This window comes from Nerophis lumbriciformis, linkage group LG14 (assembly GCF_033978685.3).
Source record: "Nerophis lumbriciformis linkage group LG14, RoL_Nlum_v2.1, whole genome shotgun sequence".
NCBI classification, from domain to species: Eukaryota; Metazoa; Chordata; class Actinopteri; order Syngnathiformes; family Syngnathidae; genus Nerophis; species Nerophis lumbriciformis.
In genome coordinates, this window is record NC_084561.2 from 19361725 (window position 1) to 19387108 (window position 25384).

Consider the following 25384-nt stretch of genomic DNA (forward strand, 5'->3'; position numbering starts at 1 on the left):
TAGATTCCATGAAATGCTCAGTCATTCACAAACAAGGATGGGGCGAGGGTCACCACTTTGTCAACAAATGCGTGAGCAAATTGTTGAACAGTTTAAGAAAAACCTTTCTCAACCAGCTATTGCAAGGAATTTAGGGATTTCACCATCTACGGTCCCTAATATCATCAAAGGGTTCAGAGAATCTGGAGAAATCACTGCACGTAAGCAGCTAAGCCCGTGACCTTCGATCCCTCCGGCTGTACTGCATCAACAAGCGACATCAGTGTGTAAGGGATATCCCCACATGGGCTCAGGAACACTTCAGAAACCCACTGTCAGTCACTACAGTTGGTCGCTACATCTGTAAGTGCAAGTTAAAACTCTCCTATGCAAGGCGAAAACCGTTTATCAACAACACCCAGTAACGCAGTCGGCTTCGCTGGGCCTGAGCTCATCTAATATGAACTGATACAAAGTGGAAAAGTGTTCTGTGGTCTGACGAGTCCACATTTCAAATTCTTTTTGGAAAATGTGGGCGTTGTGTCCTCCGGACCAAAGAGGAATAGAACCATCCGGATTGTTATAGGCGCAAAGTTGAAAAGCCAGCATCTGTGATGGTATGGGGGTGTATTAGTGCCCAAGACATGGGTAACTTACACATCTGTGAAGGCGCCATTAATGCTGAAAAGTACATACAGGTTTTGGAGCAACATATGTTGCCATCCAAGCAACGTTACCATGGACGCCCCTGCTTATTTCAGCAAGACAATGCCAAGCCACGTGTTATATCAACGTGGCTTCATAGTAAAAGAGTGCGGGTACTAGACTGGCCTGCCTGTAGACCAGACCTGTCTCCCATTGAAAATGTGTGGCGCATTATGAAGCCTAAAATACCACAACGGATACCCCGGACTGTTGAACAACATAAGCTGTACATCAAGCAAGAATGGGAAAGAATTCCACCTGAGAAGCTTAAAAAATGTGTCTCCTCAGTTCCCAAACGTTTACTGAGTGTTGTTAAAAGGAAAGGCCATGTAACACAGTGGTGAACATGCCCTTTCCCAACTACTTTGGCACGTGTTGCAGCCATGAAATTCTAAGTTAATTATTATATTGCAAAAAAAAAACCCATCAAATATCTTGTCTTTGTAGTGCATTCAATTGAATATGGGTTGAAAAGGATTTGCAAATCATTGTATTCCGTTTATATTTACATCTAACACAATTTCCCAACTCATATGGAAACGGGGTTTGTAAATACTCACAGAGCGATGACCTGGTTCTGCAACTTTCTTGGTTTTATGGACTGTGGAGAAGGATATGATGGACTGGGAATCGCAGGTAAGGATATTTCTCCTGCTCCTGAGTCTGGGAAACCTGACAATGAAAATGAGGCGTCACTAAAACAACAATGATGATACTGGGAAAAAAAAGGAGTCAAACAAAAGTTGTTTGTCTATATGTGACTAGTCCAGGATGTACTCCACTGTATGAAAGGATTTTCACAGGGTGTATTTATGCAATACATCCTCCTGTCCTCTAGGTGTCGCTGCAGGCTTTTTTGCTCTGATGTTTACAAGTGGGTACTTGTTATCAAACAGCTTTGAAATAACCGGTTCTTTTGACACGAGCCGTCTCTTTTGGCTCCAAAATGGCTTCTTAGATTTTTGTTGTTGCTTAAATTGATTAATTAATAAAATGTGCAAAATACATGTCTACTGTAAAAAATATAAAAATATGATTCCATCAAACAACAAAAAACTAACAATAAATAACAAACCAATGAAAAGGTCCAATGTATTGTTTGTATGAGGTGTAAGTTTCCGACAACAGAAATCTCTCGTTTGTCGCTCTTAATTAGTTCTGGACATGACTAGGAGAAATTGATTTCCACAAAGCATTTTCATAACTAGCGTATAAACATACTTGTTTACTACCTTCTAAATACATTTTTCAACATTACAAGAGTCCTGTAGACGGGAAATAACACCCTTTAGTTAACTTTACACCCTTTTAATTACCATGAATTGATTAACGTAGACCCCGTTGAAAACTTATTTGGGTGTTACCATTTAGTGGTCAATTGTACGGAATATGTACTGTACTGTGCAATCTACTAATAAAAGTTTCAATCAATTCAATCAATCAATTAATCCACAATATTATTGGTGCCTTTGACATTCAGAAACATAAACTGCCTCAGCTTTTGTTTCCTGCTGCTCAATTTTCTTCACTTTTCCACAGCGTAGTCTTTAATTATGTTGCAAGGTCCAACCTCTCTCGTCCTCACGACTGCAGCGTGTAACTGCACTGTGCACGAGTGTTGTGACGAGATCTCATGTCACGAGTTCATGAAAAGTTTCACTGCACATAAGCATTACCAACTGTTCCCAAACAATGCACAAGTCGTCGTCTTTTTTTTTTTTGTCGAATAATATAGATTATTATTATTTTCTTTTTCTTTTTTTCTTTGTAGGCGGAGAAAATTAAGAACATTATAGGGGTGGGTCATGGAAAAGGCAAACTAAAATAAATACATACAGTGGGGTGTGGGGACCCCTAGAGCAGCTTTGCGGCCCGCACCTTAATATGAAAATGTAATGTTAGTGCGGCCCGCGAGTTTTATATGAATGGCGCTTGACAGCGTCATACTTGCCAACCCTCACGATTTTTCCGGGGGACTCCCGAATTTCAGGGCAACCATTCTCTCGTATGTCTTCACCCAAACAACAATATTAAGGGCGTGCCGTGATGTCACTGCCTTTAGCGCCCTCTAAAACCTGTACAAACAGCGTGCCAGACCAGTCACATGTTGTATGAGGCTTCTGCAGACACACGTGAGTGACTGCAAGACATACTTGATCAACAGCCACACAGGTCACACTGAGGGTGGCCGTATAAACAATTTTAACACTGTTGCAAATATGCGCCACACTGTGAACCCACACCAACATACTTGCCAACCTTGAGACCTCCGATTTCGGGAGGTGGGGGGTGGGGGCGTGGTCGGGGGTGGGGTGGGGCGTGGTTGGGGGCGTGGTTAAGAGGGGAGGAGTATATTGACAGCTAGAATTCACCAAGTCAAGTATTTCATACATATATATATATATATATATATATATATAGATATCTACATCCTGAAAATTTGCAAACAAAACTGTGTTTAGATAATTGATACTTCAAACTTGCATAAATAAATATTAAGGAATATAACATAACTTGACTTCTGAGAGTTTCAAAATGTAATGAATAAAATGCTAAAGTTGTTGATAAACAAGCAATTATTTTAATAATTAAATATGGTCATTTTAAATGTATTTTTATGATAATTTAAAATCAATTATGTCAAATATGTTTATTTTAATGTATAATTCTATGGCTGAATGTAATAAGGAGTCACAAAAAAATACAAATAAAAATACAATTAATTTTGATGTTTTTAGCAAAATATAGTAAAAATGTATTTATTTATTTATTTATTTTAATTAATAAATATATTTATTTTTAGGTAAGATAAACATAATAATTCAATTTATCTCTAGTCTGGATGATTTAGTTCTTGTCACCCTATTGTCCTCCCGTCATGAAAAAAGGCTGTCCTCACTCAGGTCCGCATGGAGCTGGAGGGGGCGTGGCTTCCAGCTCCGGCTGAAAATTGGGAGATTTTCGGGAGAATATTTGTCCCGGGAGGTTTTCGGGAGAGGCGCTGAATTTCGGGAGTCTCCCGGAAAATTCGGGAGGGTTGGCAAGTATGCACACCAAACAAGAATGACAAACACATTTCGGGAGAACATCCGCACCGTAACACAACATAAACACAACAGAACAAATACAGTGTTAAAGTTGTTTATACGACCACTCTCAGTGTGACCTGTGTGGCTATTGATCAAGTATGTCTTGCAGTCACTTACGTGTGTCTGCAGAAGCCTCATACAACATGTGACTGGGCCGGCACGCTGTTTGATTGGTGAAAAAGCGGACACGACGACAGGTTGTAGAGGACGTTAAAGGCAGTGCTATCACGGCACACCCTTAATATTATTGTCCGGGTGAAAATCGGGTCATATTCGGGGGAATGGTTGCCCCGGGAGATTGTCGGGAGGGGCACTGAAATTCGGGAGTCTCCCAGAAAAATCGGGAGAGTTGGCAAGTATGTTGCTAGGGCGGGATAGCCATTCAAAGAAGGTGAATTCATTAAATAGTGCATGTTATATTTTTTTAAGAAATCTTTTCTTGCGGCACAGCCTCACCCAGTTTCTGCATCCATTGGCCCCCAAGTAAATTGAGTTTGAGACCCCTGCCCTAGAGGTAGTTGTAGGGTGTCCACAGCTAAATGCCAGATAGTTAACAGTAATGGACCCTTATTGGGTCCATTTGTACACTCTCACTTACATTAACATTGATATTATATGTGGGCCCATGGATATGAATGCCGTTAAATGGGGGTCATATATATACAGTCTTGGTCAAAAGTTTACATACACTTGTAAAGAACATAATGTCATGGCTGTCTTGAGTTTTCAATAATTTCTACCACTCTTAATTTTTTGTGATAGAGTGATTGGAGCACATACTTGTTGGTCACAAAAAACATTCATGAAGTTTGGTTCTTTTATGAATTTATTATGGGTCTACTGAAAATGTGACCAAATCTGCTGGGTCAAAAGTATACATACAGCAAAGTTAATATTTGCTTACATGTCCCTTGGCAAGTTTCACTGCAATAAGGCACTTTTGGTTGAATTTTTGACCACTCCTCTTGACAAAATTGGTGCAGTTCAGCTAAATTTGTTGTTTTTCTGACATGGATTTGTTTCTTCAGCATTGTCCACACGTTTAAATCAGGACTTTGGGAAGGCCATTCCAAAACCTTAATTCTAGCCTTATTTAGCCATCCCTTTACCACTTTTGACGTGTGTTTGGGGTCATTGTCCTGTTGGAACACCCAACTGCGCCCAAGACCCAACATCTGACCACAGAACTTTCCTCCAGAAGGTCTTATCTTTGTCCATGTGATGTCAGATGAAACAAAATGGAGTTGTTTGGCCACAATACCCAGCAATATGTTTGGAGGAGAAAAGGTGAGGCCATTAATCCCAGGAACACCGTCAAGCATGGTGGTGGTAGTATTATGCTCTGGGCCTGTTTTTCTGCCAATGGAACTGGTGCTTTACAGAGAGTAAATAGGACAATGAAAAACGAGGATTACCTCCAAATTCTTCAGGACAACCTAAAATCATCAGCCCGGAGGTTGGGTCTTGGGCGCAGTTGGGTGTTCCAACAGGACAATGACCCCAACCACGCCAAAAGTGGTAAAGGAATGGCTAAATAAGGCTACAATGAAGGTTTTAGAATGGCCTTCCCAAAGTCCTGACTTTAAACCCCATTGAGAACAGGTGGACAATGCTGAAGAAACAAGTCTATGTCAGAAAACCAACAAATTTAGCTGAACTGCGCCAATTTTGTCAAGAAGAGTGGTCATAAATTCATACAAAAAACACATTTCATGAATGTTTTTTGGGACCAACAAGTATGTGCTTCAATCACTCTAACACAAAAAATAAGAGTTGTAGAAATTATTGGAAACTCAAGACAGCCATGACATTATGTTCTTTACAAGTGTATGTAAACTTTTGATCACGACTGTACACATATACAGTATATATACACTTTAGGTGAGGAAAAAATACAGAGGCTGTTTCATCCCTACAAGCCTGTTTCGCAGGTTTCTCTGCTCTTCAGGAGATTTCATGAAAACTCAGTCGTCAAGTTGTCGCCATATATTGTTGTTAAAATATTGGCGAGAGATCCTCCCTCTTTTAAAAAAAAATAAAAATCCCCTGAAGAGCAGAGAAACCTGCGAAACATGCTTGTAGGGATGAAATAGCCTCCGTGTATTTTCCTCACCTAAGGTATGTTCCACTCTACCCCGGTATTGAGCACTGTATAACAGATAAACCACAGAAACCTTGATGAGATATATATATATATATATATATATATATATATATATATATATATATATATATATATATGTGTGGGAAAAAATCACAAGACTACTTCATCTCCACACATACATATATTGCGCTCTACCACGGTATCGAGCACTATTTTTTGGATAATCTTATTAAGACATACATATATATATATATATATATATATATATATACATATATATATATATATATATATATATATATATAGCTTATAGTAACTGGGGATAAGTTGATTGGCAACACTAAATTGGCCCTAGTGTGTGAATGTGAGTGTGAAAGTTGTCTGTCTATCTGTGTTGGCCCTGCGATGAGGTGGTGACTTGTCCAGGGTGTACTCCGCCTTCCGCCCGATTGTAGCTGAGATAGGCTCCAGCGCCCCCCGCGACCCCAAAAGGGAATAAGCGGTAGAAAATGGATGGATGGATAGCTTATAGTGTAGCTTAGCTACATTCAACCGAGAGTAACTTGTAGCTCAGCTCATTACATTTTCCAAGTAGTGAAGTGAAGTGAATTATGTTTATATAGCGCTTTTCTCTAGTGACTCAAAGCGCTTTTACATAGTGAAACCCCATATCTAAGTTACATTTAAACCAGTGTGGGTGGCACTGGGAGCAGGTGGGTAAAGTGTCTTGCCCAAGGACACAACGGCAGTATTTTCGGAGTATAAGTCGCACCGGAGTGTAAGTCGCACCTGCCGAAAATGCATAATGAAGAAGGAAAAAAACATATATAAGTCGCACTGGAGTATAAGTCGCATTTTTGGGGGAAATGTATTTGATAAAACCCAACACCAAGAATAGACAAAAAAAGGCAATTTAAAATAAATAAAGAATAGTGAACAACAGGCTGAATAAGAGTACGTTATATGAGGCATAAATAACAAACTGAGAACGTGCCTGGTATGTTAACGTAACATATTAAGGTAAGAGTCATTCAAATAACTATAACATATAGAACATGCTATACGTTTACCAAACAATCTGTCACTCCTAATCGCTAAATCCCATGAAATCTTATACGTCTAGTCTCTTACGTGAATGAGCTAAATAATATTATTTGATATTTTACGGTAATGTGTTAATAATTTCACACATAAGTCGCTCCTGAGTATAAGTCGCACCCCCGGCCAAACTATGAAAAAAAACTGCGACTTATAGTCCGAAAAATACGGTAACTAGGATGGCGGAAGCGGGAATCGAACCCGGAACCCTCAGGTTGCTGGCACGGCCACTCTACCAACCCGAGCTATGCCGCCCCAATCACTATATAAAAGTCTACTTTTTTTTAGGCCGCAGGTATATATTTAAGTTACAGTAAGTGCTTTGTTTAACAAAACAAAAAACATTTAAACAAATCAAATGGGAGTCAGTGGCTCCCCGGTGCGTCATTATTGCAATGACAGAAGAGTGAAAGTTGTTGAAATTGTGGCGTTAAAACTCCCTGATTAATAAAAAAAAAATGTATCCCTTGTTGTTTATATTATTGTTTGCTTTTACTTGGAGGTAAGCTATTTTTATACCAAACGTTCAAATATCACAGGCTAAACTGGCAATCATGGACACCAAAACGTGAATTTCCCATATTTATGTTCGCATTTAAGTTAACTAGCGATTAGCGTGCTGTGCTACAGTAATTCTCCAGGAAATAAGCAATGTCACCGGGAATTTTTCCAAGTGCCGCAATCGATCACGGTTTAATGAGAATTTCGAATTTGAAAGGGTATCGTCAAATACCTAACAGAACGAATAATGTATCTATTACACACTTTTGGAACATACACACACAAGCTACAGTACGTCTTCTCCATCTTGGAGAAACATCCTCACCTTCTCTCGTCGCCAAGGCAGGAAGTGGTTGAGCTCGCCGTGCGACGTTCTGGAAGCTCTCCAGATTAACATTAGGAGGCCGTTTGGGTTTCAGTGGCCGTGGTCCTTCTGGGGGAAGAGGCCTCCTCAGTGGAATGGTGTTGTCTGTTCTCCTCTGTCGTAGTGGTAGAGGTGTGGAGGTAGGAGCAGGAAAGGGGATTTTGGCCCCTGCGGCATTTCTCAGCATCAGTTTCTCCAACAGCTGCCCCGTCTGCTTCACCTTACTGTGGCTCGAGGACTGGACTGACGTTCTGATTCCTGGAATGGGAGGCGACAGCGGGGAAAAAGCGGGCTTGGAGCCCGCCATTGTTTCTTCTGTTTGGAACCTCACCGCGTCCAGCCCTGGCACATGTGGAAGAGCCGTAGGAGGAGAACCACTTGGAAGGAGCAGATTCTTCTCTGGTCTGGACTGCGGGAGTCTTGGCGAGCTGTAGGTGGGCGAAGTCCTGACCTTGTTGTTGAACCTGGCCCTCAGAGCCTTGACATCGACACGCTCCTCCTGACGACGGCAAAGAGCGTTTGTTTCTCACACAGGAAGTTTGACTGAGTGTCAGCGCAGAACGACGCATGCCCACCTGCAACATCTGGTGCACGTCAGTATGCACCAACATACCTCAGTTTTAAGTTGGCCTTCTGCCACACTACAAAACGTGTATCGGCTTTTTGTGGCCATGAACAAGATTTTGTGTGGCCATTTTAGCCCAGAATCGTCAAGAGTTATCAAGGAATTTGGCCTGTGAAGTATTTTTGTAGATCTTTTTTCAGTATCCGATAATATGATGGCTGACACTTTGTTACCATCTTGTGGACAAAAATGAGTAATTTAGGGCAACGGCCATAAATTGGGATTTGAAGTAAACCCAGAACAGCGTTTACTTATATGACCCAATCCAAACAACCTTCCCTAGTCATGGTGCAAAAAAAAAGCAACTTACACAAAAAGTCTACATTAATGGTAACAAATAACACAACCTGCTCACTGAAATTTGTGGATATTATAAAAAAATGTCCAAGCAACATAAAAAAAAAATCTAAATTACACCCATTTAAATCCAATAAAATACATGATGGGAAAAAACTTAAAACACTCTCTCCACACTTATTCTTGTTTTGGCACATTTTAGAAGGCTAATATTTTGATTGATTACAGGTCGTCAAATAAGTAAACAAGATAGGAGTCGAAGTTGAACTTTCACATACTCTTAATATCCAATTATATGAATTATGTATCCATTATAATCTAATTTTCAGTGAATGTATAGGATAGGCAAATATAAGCCTATTCCTTTTTCGGTCATTCTTTTTCTTTTCGTGTGTGTATGTGTATGATTGTTAACATATATCATCTGTGCTGTTAAATTGATCACACAAAACAGTTGATTATATGACCGAAATAAACTCAAACTCATTTCATATATTAATATAATATGTCATATATATATATATATATAAATGTATATATATAAATGTGTGTGTGTGTATATACTGTATATACCACATACACACACACACACCTACACAATATAAACATATATATACACACATGTATACATATGTACATATATACACATACACATACACATATATAAACACATATATACATTCATACATACATATATACATATACATACACACATACATGTATATATGTGTGTGTGTGTGTGTGTGTGTGTGTATATATATATATACAAATATATATATATATACATATATATGCATAAATACAAGTCAGAAAGTTTGGACACCCCTGAATTAAACCTATTATAAACAGTGCGCATCAAGAGTAGGGTTGCGCGATACAGACGATATACGATATAAATGTTGTAAATTATGCCGACAATGCAAGTTTTGATACTATCGTCATATTGTGACAATTATAAATGTTGATGACAAATTCTACCTGTGTCCCGCAAATTTGAAAGCGACAAGCGAACGATGTAGCGACCTCGCTAGCGTCCCTCAGTGGAGGAATGGTAAAACATGCTACAGTAGGAAGGGAATTCATACGGCTACATTCGTCGCGGTTTACCTGACACATGAAACTTGACGAATTTGAGGGGCGCACAATCCACTTTAGCCGCCAGATGGCAGTAGAGTGTTGAATGTCTTATATGTGTTTTGTGGCAGTTCTAACTTTGAACACAGCATCAGTCGCCATAGAGTGGCCCTTTCCATTATTTTCAGCACACTGCATTGCAAAATGACTAACACCCCACCTTCCTGTTGCCTGAGATCCACCCAGGAATGAGGCCAAATCAATCTCTTCCCTACTGTACACTTCAGACAGTAGAAGGATACAAAAAAAGCAGAGCCAACCACCAAGCTAGAGAACCTGAATGTAAACAAATGTGGGCGGATTCATACAAATATCGACAGTAACAATACAAAATATAGTATCAGTTTATGGTCGATACTACAGTGATTAGATATGTATTTTTCAGTATCACAAAAGTTTTTGTTTTTGTTTATGCTGTTGTTTAGAAACTGAGGAAATACGTCCCTGAATGCAGGCTTACTTTAAGGGCAAAAACCCAAGGATTTAAATAAAAACCGATAGTAGGAAATATTTATTACATATTTAATTGATATTGTTACACCGCTATCCCGTGTTTTCATCTGATCATAAATATGATCAACAATGTTCATAATCATTCAATGATCTTGAAAATTTTACATCTCTGTATCAGCATTGGTATGAGCGATACTGCCCTTCTAACTACTTGGTATTGGATAGATTCCTACATTTGTAGTATTGTCCAAAACTAATATACAATATCCAAACAACAGAAGAATAGGTGAAATAATAAAACGAATGCTTATTACATTTGAACAGAAATGTAGATAGAACCATGTTACAACAGAAAGCAACCAGATATTACCAGTAAATTAGCAAGTAAATTAATAATAGTTTTGAAAAAATAATACAACCGGAAATGACGCAATATGTTCCTGCATACCAAAGCTGCCAAATTAGGAGCATTTGCAAACTGTTTTGAAATGGTTCTATTATCATTTACATACCAAATAATATATGGTTATATATATCGCTTATATAGCTTTTAGGCCATATTACTCATCCCTAGTTCAGAGCCATTTATTTATGATTTATTGGAATGAATATTACCATAACATGCATAATATTGTCCTAAAACTACTTTTGACAAAACATTCCTTGGCATTCTATGTTACATATGTTTCTTTGGATCAAGCTGTTCACAGAGCTCATTAGAGATCACAAAAAGTCACCATGTAGTTTTAATTAGGGATGTCCGATAATAGCTTTTTGCCGATATCCGATATTCCGATATTGTCCAACTCTTTAATTACCGATACCGATATCAACCGATACCGATATCAACCGATATATGCAGTCGTGGAATTAACACGTTATTATGCCTAATTTGGACAACCAGGTATGGTGAAGATAAGGTACTTTTTAACAAAAATAATAAAATAAGATAAATGAATTAAAAACATTTTCTTGAATAAAAAAGAAAGTAAAACAATATAAAAACAGTTACATAGAAACTAGTAATTAATGAAAATGAGTAAAATTAACTGTTAAAGGTTAGTACTATTAGTGGACCAGCAGCACGCACAATCATGTGTGCTTACGGACTGTATCCCTTGCAGACTGTATTGATATATATTGATATATAATGTAGGAACCGGAATATTAATAACAGAAAGAAACAACCCTTAACACAGAAAGAAACAACCCTTTTGTGTGAAAATGGGGGAGGTTTTTTTTTGGGTTGGTGCACTAATTGTAAGTGTATCTTATGTTTTTTATGTTGATTTAATAACAAAAAAAACAAAACAAAAGAAAAAAAAACGATACTGATAATTAAAAAAAAAACGATACCGATAATTTCCGATATTACATTTTTACGCATTTATCTGCCGATATTATCAGACATCTCTAGTTTTAATAAATACCCTTTCTGAGATAATAATGTTATATAATAAGCCGTATGGACTTTTGTGCCTGAGGGTTTGTGGAATGAGGACAGACTGGTGTACAAACATTGACATCGGCCTTTTCTCATTCTTATCAAACTGCTTGTATGGAGGAAATTAACATCCCCCCAAAAATCACTCTGCTTCTTTTGACTCTTTTTCTGAAATGTTACAATATCAAACCACGTGATGTACCTTAATGTACACTGTAAAAAAAAATTCTGTAAAAAAAAAACGGTCATCGTTTCGCTATGGCTGCCAAACGAAAACCATAAAATTAAAGTAAAACATTGTAAACCAAATAATGATCAAAAACATTATATTTACAGAAGTGTTCATGAAACGTTTAGCGGAAAAATATCGTAATTTTTCAGATTTTTACTAAATTATTTAGATCAACCACCTTTAATAAAGTGACGATGCAAACAATTCTGCAGAAAAATACCTTTATTCTACAGAGTTTTTCCAAATTATTACAATCAAACACCTTTAATGAAGTGACAATGCTGGCAGTTCCACAGAAAAATACCATTATTTTACAGATTTTTTTCTGAACTGTCAAGATCAACCACCATTAATAAAGTGACGATGCAAACAGTTCTGCAGAAAAATACCTTTATTCTACAGATTGTTAGTATGGACATAGACTTTTATATAACAAGCTACATATTTAATGACAGATAATTACTGTAATTTTACATGAATTTGAAAGTAATTTAAGAAAACAGAAAATGCTATGTATAATTAATTTGGTATTTTTCTGTAAAAGAAATAGAAATAGCTTCTTCTAAAGCTTCTTCTAGCTTATTTGGGGGACCCTTTCATGTACCAACATCTTTAAATGATGATATTCACTACTATTGTAATTGTTATATGGTATTGTGAATAAACTAAACTGAAACTGAAAACTGATATAAAGCACAAAAAGGAGAGGAAAAAGTCTGTTGTATATATCATGTTCTCTGCGAGACCTACTTACACTCTGAGGACTAACTTCACTTTGGTTTTTTCAGTTTTGAGATAACACTGAATTATTTCCTATCCCCGACTTTGCTGTCTGTAAATTAATATAACTTTACCTTCTTGTTAGGCCAATGTATTTTGTTGACCAAGTTATATTTTTGAAATTTTGAAAGTGATGTAAAAAATATGGTTACTATGTCACTTTAAAGCCCCTACAAAGACGTTTGACCTGATAGTAGGCATCTAGATTTTTCAACCAATTCTGGTCAAATTTTTCAGACATGTGCTTGACAGACCATTTAAGATGTCTACAAATTTTTGTGGTGATTCGGCTAAACACCCTAAAGTTACGGTGGATGGTTTGTAGAGTGCATTGAGCTGTGTGTCATGTTCTGTGGTCATGTTTTATTTTGTTATTTCTGGTTGTTTAAGACTCTTTTAGTTCCTGTTTACGCTCCCTTGTTTGGTCACCATGGTAACTCATTGTTTTCACCTGTTTGGACTCACGCACCTGTTTTAATCAGAGACTATTTAAGCCTGTCTTTTTCAGTTAGTCTGCCTGGCGACGTTGACATTGTTCATGCCTGTTCATAGTTTCAAGCCGATGTTAATTTCATACTCCGCTCATGCCACAGTAAGTATTGTTTGTTTTATGTTCATAGTTTCTGTCCATGTGTTAGTTTTTGTTTTCATCGCCAAGTTTGTATCTCCGCCTTGTGCGCGCCTTTTGTTTGTTCTTTTTATAGTCAGAATTAAACATGTCTTTACCTTCAAAAAAAAATAAAAAAAAAAATATATATATATACATATATATAAATATATATATATATATATATATATATATATATACATAGTTTGTCATTACTGGCATATTACTTAAAGTAATAGGCGGATTGTTTATTTACAGATAATGTCTTCAATTCTACAGTTTTAAAAACTATTAAAAAAAAATAGAAAAATTACAGTAGAAATTTAGAGTAAATTAACCATAAAAATAGGATTTTTTTTTTTTACAGTGTAGCTTAATATCTGAAAGAAACCAAACAGAACATACAACAGCGGTGGAGGCATCCAAAGTGCGGCCAGGGCGCTGTCGCTATATTTTTATTGGCTCCTGGCAATTTGTAGGTATATTATTAATCATAACACACACAAAAAAAACTACAATAAATTGTAAAAATAGGGCAAAAAAATGTCAAAATGTTTTTACTAACAACTGATAAGACAAAGCTTTGTCTCTGTCTTTTTTTTAAATAATGCAAAAATGCCCAATGTGAAGATACAAAGCTGCAATGTTGATACTGATAACTGATAACACAAAGCTTGGTTTTCAAATATACTGTTTAGTACAGCATAGACAATTTTTAAGCCAACATTTTTGAAAAATAGAAAAATATATCCTGGTGACTGTCCATGTTCTGTCATTCTGTCAGTACGGCGCCCTCGGTGGAAAAGTCTGGACACCCGCTGTCATACAGCAACACATCATATTATATTGTACAATCTAATGTCCCATAACTGGAAGAGCTCAATTGTAAAAAAAAAGTGTGCGTACATTTTAACAACATTTTGTTGCAATTTCATCATTCAGTGTTTTTAGATTTATGAGTCTACAATCACGAAACACTGTCTTTTATTATGAAAAGTGTCAAGACTTGGTCCTTGGGTTTAGTTTTTCCAGAAGGCAACGGAAAGTTGGCTCGGGCGAGACGGGAATGTGAGTACATATTTTTATTTTTTACACTAACAATAGACAAAAAAAGAGTACAAACGAAAACCGCGCACAGTGGCGGAGAACAAACTATGAAACCAAAAGACTATAGCATTAATAAACAAAAACTTACTTGACTTGGACTAAAGTAGCAGCATGAAAGATGGACATGAAAACAAGTGTCAGGAATGTGAAGAGCATAAATGTGGGATGTCGCCAGACAGAAAAACTGAAAACAATCAACTTAAATACTACAGACATGATTAACGAAAACAGGTGCGTGACTCAAAACGTGAAACAGGTGCGTGACGTGACAGGTGAAAACTAATGGGTTGCTATGGTGACAAACAAGAGTACACAATGAGTCCAAACGGGGAACAGGTGAAACTAATGGGTAACCATGGAAACAAGACAAGGGAGTGAAAAGCCAGCAACTAAAGAGTCCAATAACTAAACAAAACAAAACATGATTAAAACAAAACATGATTACACAGACATGACAAAAAGACCCCCAACACAGTCTCGTTTTGGCACAAAGCCTTCAGCTGTCTGCTAGTATAGAACGGCTCTGTCAGAACCCAAACCTAAATCCGATTAAAAAAACCCTGAAGGAACGCCGACCCATAAAGACTTAATTAAAGTTTGTTTCTTTTTTGTTACTTTTTCCAACACCTCACATTATTATGTTTTACACAATGTATTTTAGTGTGTGTTCACTTTCCATATCTACTGTATCCAACGCATTAGACTTCGACTTGCTTTTATTGTCATTCAAATTTGAACTTTACAGTACAGATAAGAACGAAATTTCGTTGCATTAGCGCGTTGTAGTGCAGGATAAAAGAGCAATAAGGGCAGATATAAATAAATAGATTACTGTACAGATACCCATTTGTTAATTGGTATGTGTACCGCTATCGTTAATTCAATGTTAATACAATTACCCAATTGAAATAACAGTGCTACCGTACCGAGTTGAACAAAAACTGCAGTGGCTGCTTGTACTGCAAGATGATTACTTATGAAACCCCAATAAGAGAATAAAACTATGCAAATCACTTTCATATTAGACTAGTAAAGAATAGTCAAGATACACGAATCATTTATGGGAGCGCCTCAAATTGGAGCCTGCATTTGAAAAGCCAGACAGTGTGAGAAGGAAGTGTACACAACCACACACTTCTTTACCTCAGCCAGCATCCTGCATTGGTTGCTACGGATACGCACGTGCTGCGCCTTTAAGCCGCAAGATTCACCAGCAGGCAGCTCGATTATATAGATAGAAGAAAGGAAGCAGATAACCTCGTCTGCAAACATGGCGTTACTTTCAGTCCGCAGCCGGCTGTAGAGTTAAGACTTAAAAGGGATGTACCTCTTTTCTGGCTTATAAATGTTCTTACAATATTGGATACTCGTGTTAAACAATGCCAAAACATCAAATCATAAAGTTCATGCATTTGGATGTGAGTTTTGGATGCCTCTGAATGCTGTGTTTTGCAGTAATTTTTTTTAAATCAGTGGACACATTGTGATGTCACAGTGTGATGGACGTACTTATGTGGGCATTTCAGCACATGCTCCCTGCCTAGACCCCTGCTCTCTGGAGCTTGGAGCCTCCCGTGTCGTGCCATCTCACCCCATGCCTTCCCATCTCACCTTATGCCTTCCCACCCCAAGCCTTCCCGCCTGCTCTGATGTCTATGAAATATGTACTTTTGTCCACGACATTTTACTTTTAAACTTATGTTACGGGAGTTACATTTGTGCATACTGTTACTTTCCATGGTTTTGAATAATCAATAACAATGTAGTATACAAACATATCAAGGATACAGTCTTTTAAAGCAGTCACTGTCACCATGGTGACAATCAGTCGTCACTACCTACTTGATCTGTAACGCAGTGATTCTCAAATGGTGGTACATGTACCACTAGTGGTACGCGGGCTCCCTCGAGCGGTACGCCAAAGAAGTGTGTAAATATGTACTGTATATGGAGTAAAAAAAATGTGATGCTAATATACGTTGGCTTTGCTATTGACATGCTACTGATAAGCATTAGTGATTTTACAGGGCGATTTCAACACCTCCAATGTTAATGAAAACTACAACCAAGATGCACATTAAAATCAACCAGCTGGTGCGTAACAAGTACAATACTTACAGTATCAACACTTTTTAGGACGCAACAAAATACGAGATTCAGCAAAGACGGAACTGACTAACCCACACACCATAAATGTATATGTAGATAAATACATAAAGACAGATATGTATATGTAAATAAATACATTAATGTCTTGGACTTGCAACTGTAAATGCAACTCAATGTTATTCTTGCAAATGAGACTCAAAACTGTGATAAAACAAAACACAATAATTAAACGACAGTTATAATAATTAGCTCATTTTAAAATATTGCAATAAAAAATTAGATTTGATCATTAAAACAATTAATATTTATTAACACACTCAAAAGGACCAAAAATTGGTACTGGTAATGATTCCCAGGTACCGGGAATTGGTACTGTATCTGTTCAAATGTGAACGGCACCCATTCCTATACGTAGAAAACTGGACTTATTGTGTCTTCTGGTACCAGTTGTCATGTCTGTGTGATCATGTTTTGTTTTATTTTTGGACTTTTTGTGCACTTTTGTTTTGTTTTGTCACCATAGTTACCCAATAGTTTCACCTGTCATGTCACGCACCTGTTTTGAGTCACGCACCTGTTGTTAATCATGTCTGTGTTATTTAAGCTTTTCATTTTCTGTTGTTCGTCCTGGTGTCATATCCTTTCTAACCCTGCTATCCTCTCGTTTCAAGCCCTGTTCACGGTCCCATGCCACAGTAAGTGTTTTGTTATTTCGTGTTCAGTTTCTGCCTTTGTGCAAGTTTTGTTTTCATTCGCCAAGTTTTTTTTACCTCCGCCATTGTGCGCGCTTTTCGTTTATTCCTTTTTTTGATAGTAATAAATAAATCATGTACCCACCTTCAAGCCATGTCCGATCCAAATTCTCTTGCATCTTGGGAAAACAAAAACTCCATAGTCCAAGTCCTGACATTATTAATGTTAGGACTTGGACTATGGAGTTCATATCATAACACACACAAAAAAACCTACAATAAATTGTAAAAATAGGGCAAAAAAACATCAAAATGTTCTTACTAACAACTGATAAGACAAAGCTTTGTCTCTAATTATATAGGCTGTATGTTAAAAATTTTCTTTTTTTTTTAAAAATAATGCAAAAATGCCCAATGTGAAGATACAAAGTTGCAATGTTGATACTGATAACTGATAACACAAAGCTTGGTTTTCAAATATACTGTTTAGTACAGCATAGACAATTTTAAAGCCAACATTTTTGAAAAATATATCCTAGTGACTGTCCATGTTCTTTAATTCTGTCAGTACGGCGCCCTCGGTGGAAAAGTCTGGACACCCGCTGTCATACAGCAACACATCATATTATATTGTACAATCTAATATTCCATAACTGGAAGAGCTCAATTGTAAAAAAAAGTGTGTGTACATTTTAACAACATTTTGTTGCAATTTCATCATTCAGTGTTTTTAGATTTATAAGTCTACAATCACGAAACACTGTCTTTTATTATGAAAAGACCCCCAACACAGTCTCGTTTTGGCACAAAGCCTTCAGCTGTCTGCTAGTATAGAACGTCTCTGTCAGAACCAGGGGCGCCGCTAGGGATTTTGGGCCCCATGAAAAGAATCTTTACAGGGCCCCCAACACAGTGTCATTATTTTTTCTGTATTATAATTTCATCATCATTAGGGGCCTCTCTGGGCCCCCCTCCATCACGGGCCCCTAGAATCCGTCTCCTTTACCCCCCCTTTTCGGCGCCCCTGGTCAGAACCCAAACCTAAATCCGACCCATAAAGACTTAATTAAAGTTTGTTTCTTTTTTGTTACTTTTTCCAACACCTCACATTATTATTTTTTACACAACAACATATTTTAGTGTGCTTTCACTTTCCATATCTACTGTATCCAACGCATTAGACTTAGACTTCCTTTTATTGTCATTCAAATTTGAACTTTACAGTACAGATAAGAACGAAATTTCGTTGCATTAGCTCGTTGTAGTGCAGGATAAAAGAGCAATAAGGTGCAGATATAAATACATAGATTACTGTACAGATACCCATTTGTTAATAGGTATCTGTACCGCTATCGTTAATTCTCTTGCATCTTGGGAAAACAAAAACTCCATAGTCCAAGTCCTGACATTATTAATGTTAGGACTTGGACTATGGAGTTTTTGTTTTCCCAAGATGCAAGAGAATTTGGATCGGTCCTGACATTATTAATGTTAGGACTTGGACTATGGAGTTTTTGTTTTCCCAAGATGCAAGAGAATTTGGATCGGTCCTGACATTATTAATGTTAGGACTTGGACTATGGAGTTTTTGTTTTCCCAAGATGCAAGAGAATTTGGATCGGACATGGCTTGAAGGTGGGTGCATGATTTATTTATTACTATCAAAAAAAGGAATAAACGAAAAGCGCGCACAATGGCGGAGGTAAAAAAAACTTGGCGAATGAAAACAAAACTTGCACAAAGGCAGAAACTGAACACGAAATAACAAAACACTTACTGTGGCATGGGACCGTGAACAGGGCTTGAAACGAGAGGATAGCAGGGTTAGAAAGGATATGACACCAGGACGAACAACAGAAAATGAAAAGCTTAAATAACACAGACATGATTAACAACAGGTGCGTGACTCAAAACAGGTGCGTGACATGACAGGTGAAACTAATGGGTAACTATGGTGACAAAACAAAACAAAAGTGCACAAAAAGTCCAAAAATAAAACAAAACATGATCACACAGACATGACACCAGTCAATATAAAAATGCATTTACCTGCTAAACTGCAGCTGAAAAAGGGCGTCATTCCGATATTAGTACTTGGCTGTGTTGACCACAAGAGAAAGCCAGCAGTCACAATTTATTAGCTTCCTGGATACTTTTGTGTAAAAGCGTGTGTCTACGCAAAATTTGTGTACTTACAGGAAGCTATAATGTAAAGTTTTCAATCAAGCTGTGTTCGGGCTTACCACAGAAATAGACGTGGATAAAGTATTATTGCAGTGAGATTATGCTGTGAAGTTTATTTTCAACAAAGTCTAAAAAGAAAATTATGTTTGTCTTCAATATGTGTATTTCAACAATGAACAGGGGCGGAGCATGGAGGGGTTCATTTGCATCGAAAAGGACCGCATCCACAAACAAATTGTGTATCAGATTCAGACATACTCAAAAAAGGGGTTAATGGTGTGACTTTGGAGCAAAATGTACACTACAACTACACCGAAACATATCCGTGATCCAGACTACAAGGAAGTGTGTTCAATGTAGATTAGAGTCATCAGAGGTCCTCGTTAAGTTTGATGGGTATACTCACTAGACACTTGCGGTACAGATGCAGCATTTAATGCAGTGGTTCTTAACCTTGTTGGAGGTACCGAACCCCACCAGTTTCATATGCGCATTCACTGAACCCTTCTTTAGTGAAAAATAAAATGTTTTTTTTTTCAAATTCAAGACAAAGTTATATGTTTTTAGTAACACTTTAGTATGGAGAACATATTCTAAGTAACAAAGATTTAATTTAGAGTTTTTTGGACACTATGGGAACATATTCTAAGTCAGTGTTTTTCAACCACTGTGCCGCGGCACACTAGTGTGCCATGGCGTACAGTCTGGTGTGCCGTGGGAGATTATCTAATTTCACCTATTTGGGTTAAAAATATGTTTTGTAATTATAGTCTGCAAATGACGTGTTGTTGTTGAGTGTCAGCAGAGTAACCGTGTAATACTCTTCCATATCAATAGGTGGCAGTCGGTAGCTAATTGCGTTGTAGATGTCGGAAACAGCGGGAGGCAGTGTGCAGGTAAAAAAAGGTGTCTAATGCTTAAACCAAAAATAAACAAAAGGCGAGTGCCCCTAAGAAAAGGCATTGAAGCTTAAGGAAGGCTATGCAGAACAAAACTAAAACTGAACTGGCTACAAAGTAAACAAAAACAGAATCCTGGACGACAGCAAAGACTTACTGTGGAGCAAAGACAATGTACAGCCGAACATGACATGACAATCAACAATGTCCCCACAAAGAAGGATAAAAACAAACTGAAATATTCTTGATTGCTAAAACAAAGTAGATGCGGGAAGTATCGCTCTAAGGAAGACATGAAACTGCTACAGGAAAATACCAAAAAAAGAAAAAAAGCCACCAAAATAGGAGCGCAAGACAAGAAGTAAAACACTACACACAGGAAAACAGCAAAAAACTCAAAATAAGTCACGGCGTGATGTGGCAGGTCGTGACAGTACACCTACTTTGAGACAAGAGCTATATTGATGCATGCTTGGTTATGGTTTAAAGTCATATCCAACAATTGCGACAACGACTTTTTACTGTCAACTGAGTTTCGTTTTTTAATGATTTCTGCTGGTGGTGTGCCTCCGGATTTTTTAAACGCAAAAAATATGCCTTGGCTCAAAAAAGGTTCAAAAACACTGTTCTAAGTAACAAAGAGTTAATTTTGAGTTATTTGGTTAGGGCCAGGGTTAGAGGGTTAGGGTTATAATAAGGCCATGCCTTAATAATGATTAGTTAAGAGCCAATATGTTACTAATTTGCATATTAATAAGCAACTACTTAATGGTGAATATGTTCCCCATACTGCGATGAGGTGGCGACTTGTCCAGGGTGTACCCCGCCTTCCGCCCGATTGTAGCTGAGATAGGCTCCAGCGCCCCCCGCGACCCCAAAAGGGAATAAGCGGTAGAAAATGGATGGATGGATGTTCCCCATACTAAAGTGTTACCATGTTTTTTTTACTGGTGCACAAAATGAACCTTGTTCAAAGAACAAAACCAACACAGTGCATAAACTCACAACAAATTACACACCTGCAAATCAGTCTGACTTCTGCTGTTGCCATATCCGTAATACGCCGATAGGGAGAACTTTTTATTTACACGATGAGTCGGGTGTGTTTTGACCTCCGCCGAACCCCTGAGCCCGACTCACCGAACCCCTCGGGTTCGATGGAACCCAGGTTAAGAACCACTGATCTAATGCAATCCTATTAAAGAGCTGTACAATATACCTCAAAATTCTAACCTATGGCACAGCAAGAGAGGTGTTGATTTAACAATGTCTTGTTTTTTTAATTGTGATCGTGGTTTACATGGGTGTAAAACTATTCTCTGCCTCTGACTCGGACCAGATTTATTTTTTGTGTACTTTTAATGTCATGCATAGTGGGTGTACACATTGCTAAACTTGACGATGGTAGAATAATCTGAAAATAAATACATGAGCATTAATCGCACATCAATTCTATTTGAAATACAATGCACCCGGAAAGTATTCACGGTTATGTTACAGCCTTATTCCAAAATGGAAAAAAAATATTTTGTTGCTCTCAAAATTCTGCAGGCAACACCCCAAAATGACAATGTCAAAAGTTTTTTTTAGTTAATTTTGCAAATTTATTAAAATTAAAAAAACTCTAAAAATCGCACGTACATAAGTATTCACAGCCTTTGCTCAATACTTTGTTGATGCACCTTTGGCAGCAATTACAGCCTCCGGTCTTTTTGAATACAATGCCACAAGCTCGACACACCTATCTTTGGGCAGCTTTGCCCATTCCTCTTTGCAGCACCTCTCAAGCTCCATCAGGTTGGATGGGAAGCGTTGGTTTTCATCCAGGATGTCTCTGCACATTCCTGCATTCATCTTTCCCCCTATCCTGACTTGTCTCCCAGTTCCTGCCACCACCAGGCTTCACTGTAGGGATGGTATTGGCCTGGTGATGAGCGGTGCCTGGTTTCCGCCAAACATGATATGTGGCATTCACGCCAAAGAGTTCATTCTTTGTCTCATCAGACCAGACCAGTCTTTCAGATGCATGTTGGCAACATTTTTACCAAGAAATAGCTTCATTTTAGCCACTCTACCATACAGGCCTGATTGGTGAATTGCTGCAGAGATGGTAAAGAATCTGGGTATTATCTTCGACCCAACTCTCTCGTTTGAGTCACACATTAAGAGTGTTACTAAAACGGCCTTCTTTCATCTCCGTAATATCGCTAAAATTCGTTCCATTTTGTCCACTAGCGACGCTGAGATCATTATTCATGCGTTCGTTACGTCTCGTCTCGATTACTGTAACGTATTATTTTCGGGTCTCCCTGTGTCTAGCATTAAAAGATTACAGTTGGTACAAAATCCGGCTGCTAGACTTTTGACAAGAACAAGAAAGTTTGATCATATTACGCCTATACTGGCTCACCTGCACTGGCTTCCTGTGCACTTAAGATGTGACTTTAAGGTTTTACTACTTACGTATAAAATACTACACGATCTAGCTCCATCCTATCTTGCCGATTGTATTGTACCCTATGTCCCGGCAAGAAATCTGCGTTCAAAGAACTCTGGCTTATTAGTGATTCCCAGAGCCCAAAAAAAGTCTGCGGGCTATAGAGCGTTTTCTAGTACTATGGAATGCCCTCCCGGTAACAATTTGAGATGCTACCTCAGTAGAAGCATTTAAGTCCCATCTTAAAACTCATTTGTATACTCTAGCCTTTAAATAGACCCCCTTTTTCGACCAGTTGATCTGCCGTTTCTTTTCCTTTCTCCTCTGCTCCCCCTATCTCTTGTGGAGGGGGAGACACACAGGTCCGGTGGCCATGGATGAAGTGCTGGCTGTCCAGAGTCAGAACCCGGGTTGGACGCTTGCCTGTGTATCGGTTGGGAACATCTCTGCGCTGCTGACCCGTCTCCGCTCGGGATGGTTTCCTGCTGACCCCACTATGGACTGGACTCTTATTATTATGTTGGATCCACTATGGACTGTACTCTCACAATATTATGTCAGACCCACTCAACATCCATTGCATTCGGTCTCCCCTGGAGGGGGTGGGGGTTACCCACATATGCGGTCCTCTCCAAGGTTTCTCATAGTCATTCACATCGACATCCCACTGGGGTGAGTTTTTCCTTGCCCTTATGTGGGCTCTGTACCGAGGATGTCGTTGTGGCTTTGGCAGCCCTTTGAGACACTTGTGATTTAGGGTTATATAAATAAACATTGATTGATTGACATTGATGGTTGTCCTTCTGGAAGGTTCACCTCTATCCACAGAAGAAGGCTGTAACTCTGACTGATTGACCAACGGGTTCTTGGTCACCTCCCTGACTAGACTAAGATGGATGAAAACCAACGCTTCTTATCAAATCTGATGGAGCGTAAGAGGTGCTGCAAAGAGGAATGGGCAAAAAGAGATGTGTGCCAATCTTGTGGCATCGTATTCAAAAAACTTGAGGCTGTAATTGCTTCCAAAGGTGTATGAAAAAAGTATTGAGCAAAGGCTGTGACTACTTATGTACATGTAATTTATTTATTTTTTTATTTATTTATTATTATTTTATTTTCTAGCTTTAATAAACTTGCTAAATTAAAAAAAAAAATTCAACTTTTCACATTGTCACTATGGGGTATTCTGTGTAGAATTTTGAGGACAACATGAATGTATTCCATTTTAGAATAAGGCTGTAACATAACAAAATGTGGAAAAAGTTTCCCGATGCACTGCAGCAAAACAATGATTGATTTGCGGACATATTTCAAAATAAAGGAGTTGGCGATGTGAAAAAAAAAATCCTGGACAAAGCAAATAATTACACTCAAAATATATTTGTGTCTGCATCACTCTGGTATTAAGTCTTAATCAAACAGGAGAGAGATACTGAGGTGCAGCCGTTAACAGCTTTAGTCGACATAACCAAAAGACCAAATAAATATTTGGATTTATTCATACCATCGTTCCAAGGGCGATGCCAGCAGTGTCACGGCAGGTTGGCGGCTAAACGCTCCATGTTCAGCAGTGATGTGCAATCCATTCGAATGTGACCTGTCAGTAGATGACTGCACACCAGGAAGTGGCAGAGCGTGCATTAGACACACAACTAAAGAAACATTAACAGGCTGCAGCACGTAGAATTACTGTATGTGTTACTATACGAATATTTCTGGTTTTAATAGAAACAAATAAATAATCATACTGATTTAACTTGGAAGTATTATTTGCTGACGTCCAATGTGAAATTGTTTTATCAATAAAGCAGGAATTCCTTTAATTTAAATATTGTAATTAATAATTATGAATTTATTCAATTTAATTACAGTATTTAGTTCACTTTAAATTATTACTAATACTTTCATGTTTCAATTCAGATTTGAACCCCTACAGGGTGACTGAAAAGGTAGCTCCCTGCTTAAAAGCACTTATTTATTAGCCATATTTTGTTTGATTTTAAATGGGACATGGGCGCCAGAATTCACTACCAACTTCATAAAGTCTTGAAGTCAGGCAGTGTTCATTTTGTTTCGACTTATAATTTTCGTTTTAATTATCATCAACAACCTATTTTGCCCTGACTAAAATCAATCAATCACTCAATCAAAGTTGACTTATATAGCCCTAAATCACGAGTGTCTCAAAGGGCTGCACAAGCCACAACGACATCCTCGGCTCAGATCCCACATCAGAGCAAGAAAAACTACTGCAACGCACTTCTTGTCGGGATCCCCAGCAAGAACATCCAGAAGCTGCAATACATACAGAATAGTGCTGCTAGGATCCTGATGAGAGTGCGGAAATATGACCATATCACACCAATTCTCAAATCCCTTCACTGGCTTCCTGTTCCACTCAAGATTCAATACAAAGTCTCCCTACTAACCCACCAGTGCCTCCATGGAAATGCCCCCCACTACCTCAAAGAACTACTCACCCCCAAATCCTCCACACGACACCTCCGCTCCGGACAGGCTAACATCCTCCAGCCTCCGAGGACA

At 38.1% G+C, this 25384-nt stretch overlaps 1 protein-coding gene across 2 annotated transcripts in view; it reads right to left on the reverse strand.

The window, feature by feature from the left end:
- LOC133616522 (FYN-binding protein 1) overlaps positions 1-24454 on the reverse strand; it is a 46551-nt gene extending 22097 nt beyond the window's left edge. For both annotated transcript variants that reach the window (XM_061975895.2, XM_061975894.2), the window contains exons 1-3: positions 24345-24454; positions 7802-8339; positions 1245-1356 (exon numbers count right to left, since the gene is read on the reverse strand). In XM_061975895.2, the coding sequence (XP_061831879.2) occupies positions 1245-1356; positions 7802-8339; positions 24345-24347 (653 nt within the window). In that variant the 5' untranslated portion in view covers positions 24348-24454. The remainder of the gene's footprint in view (positions 1-1244; positions 1357-7801; positions 8340-24344) is intronic.
- Positions 24455-25384: the final 930 nt, after the last annotated feature.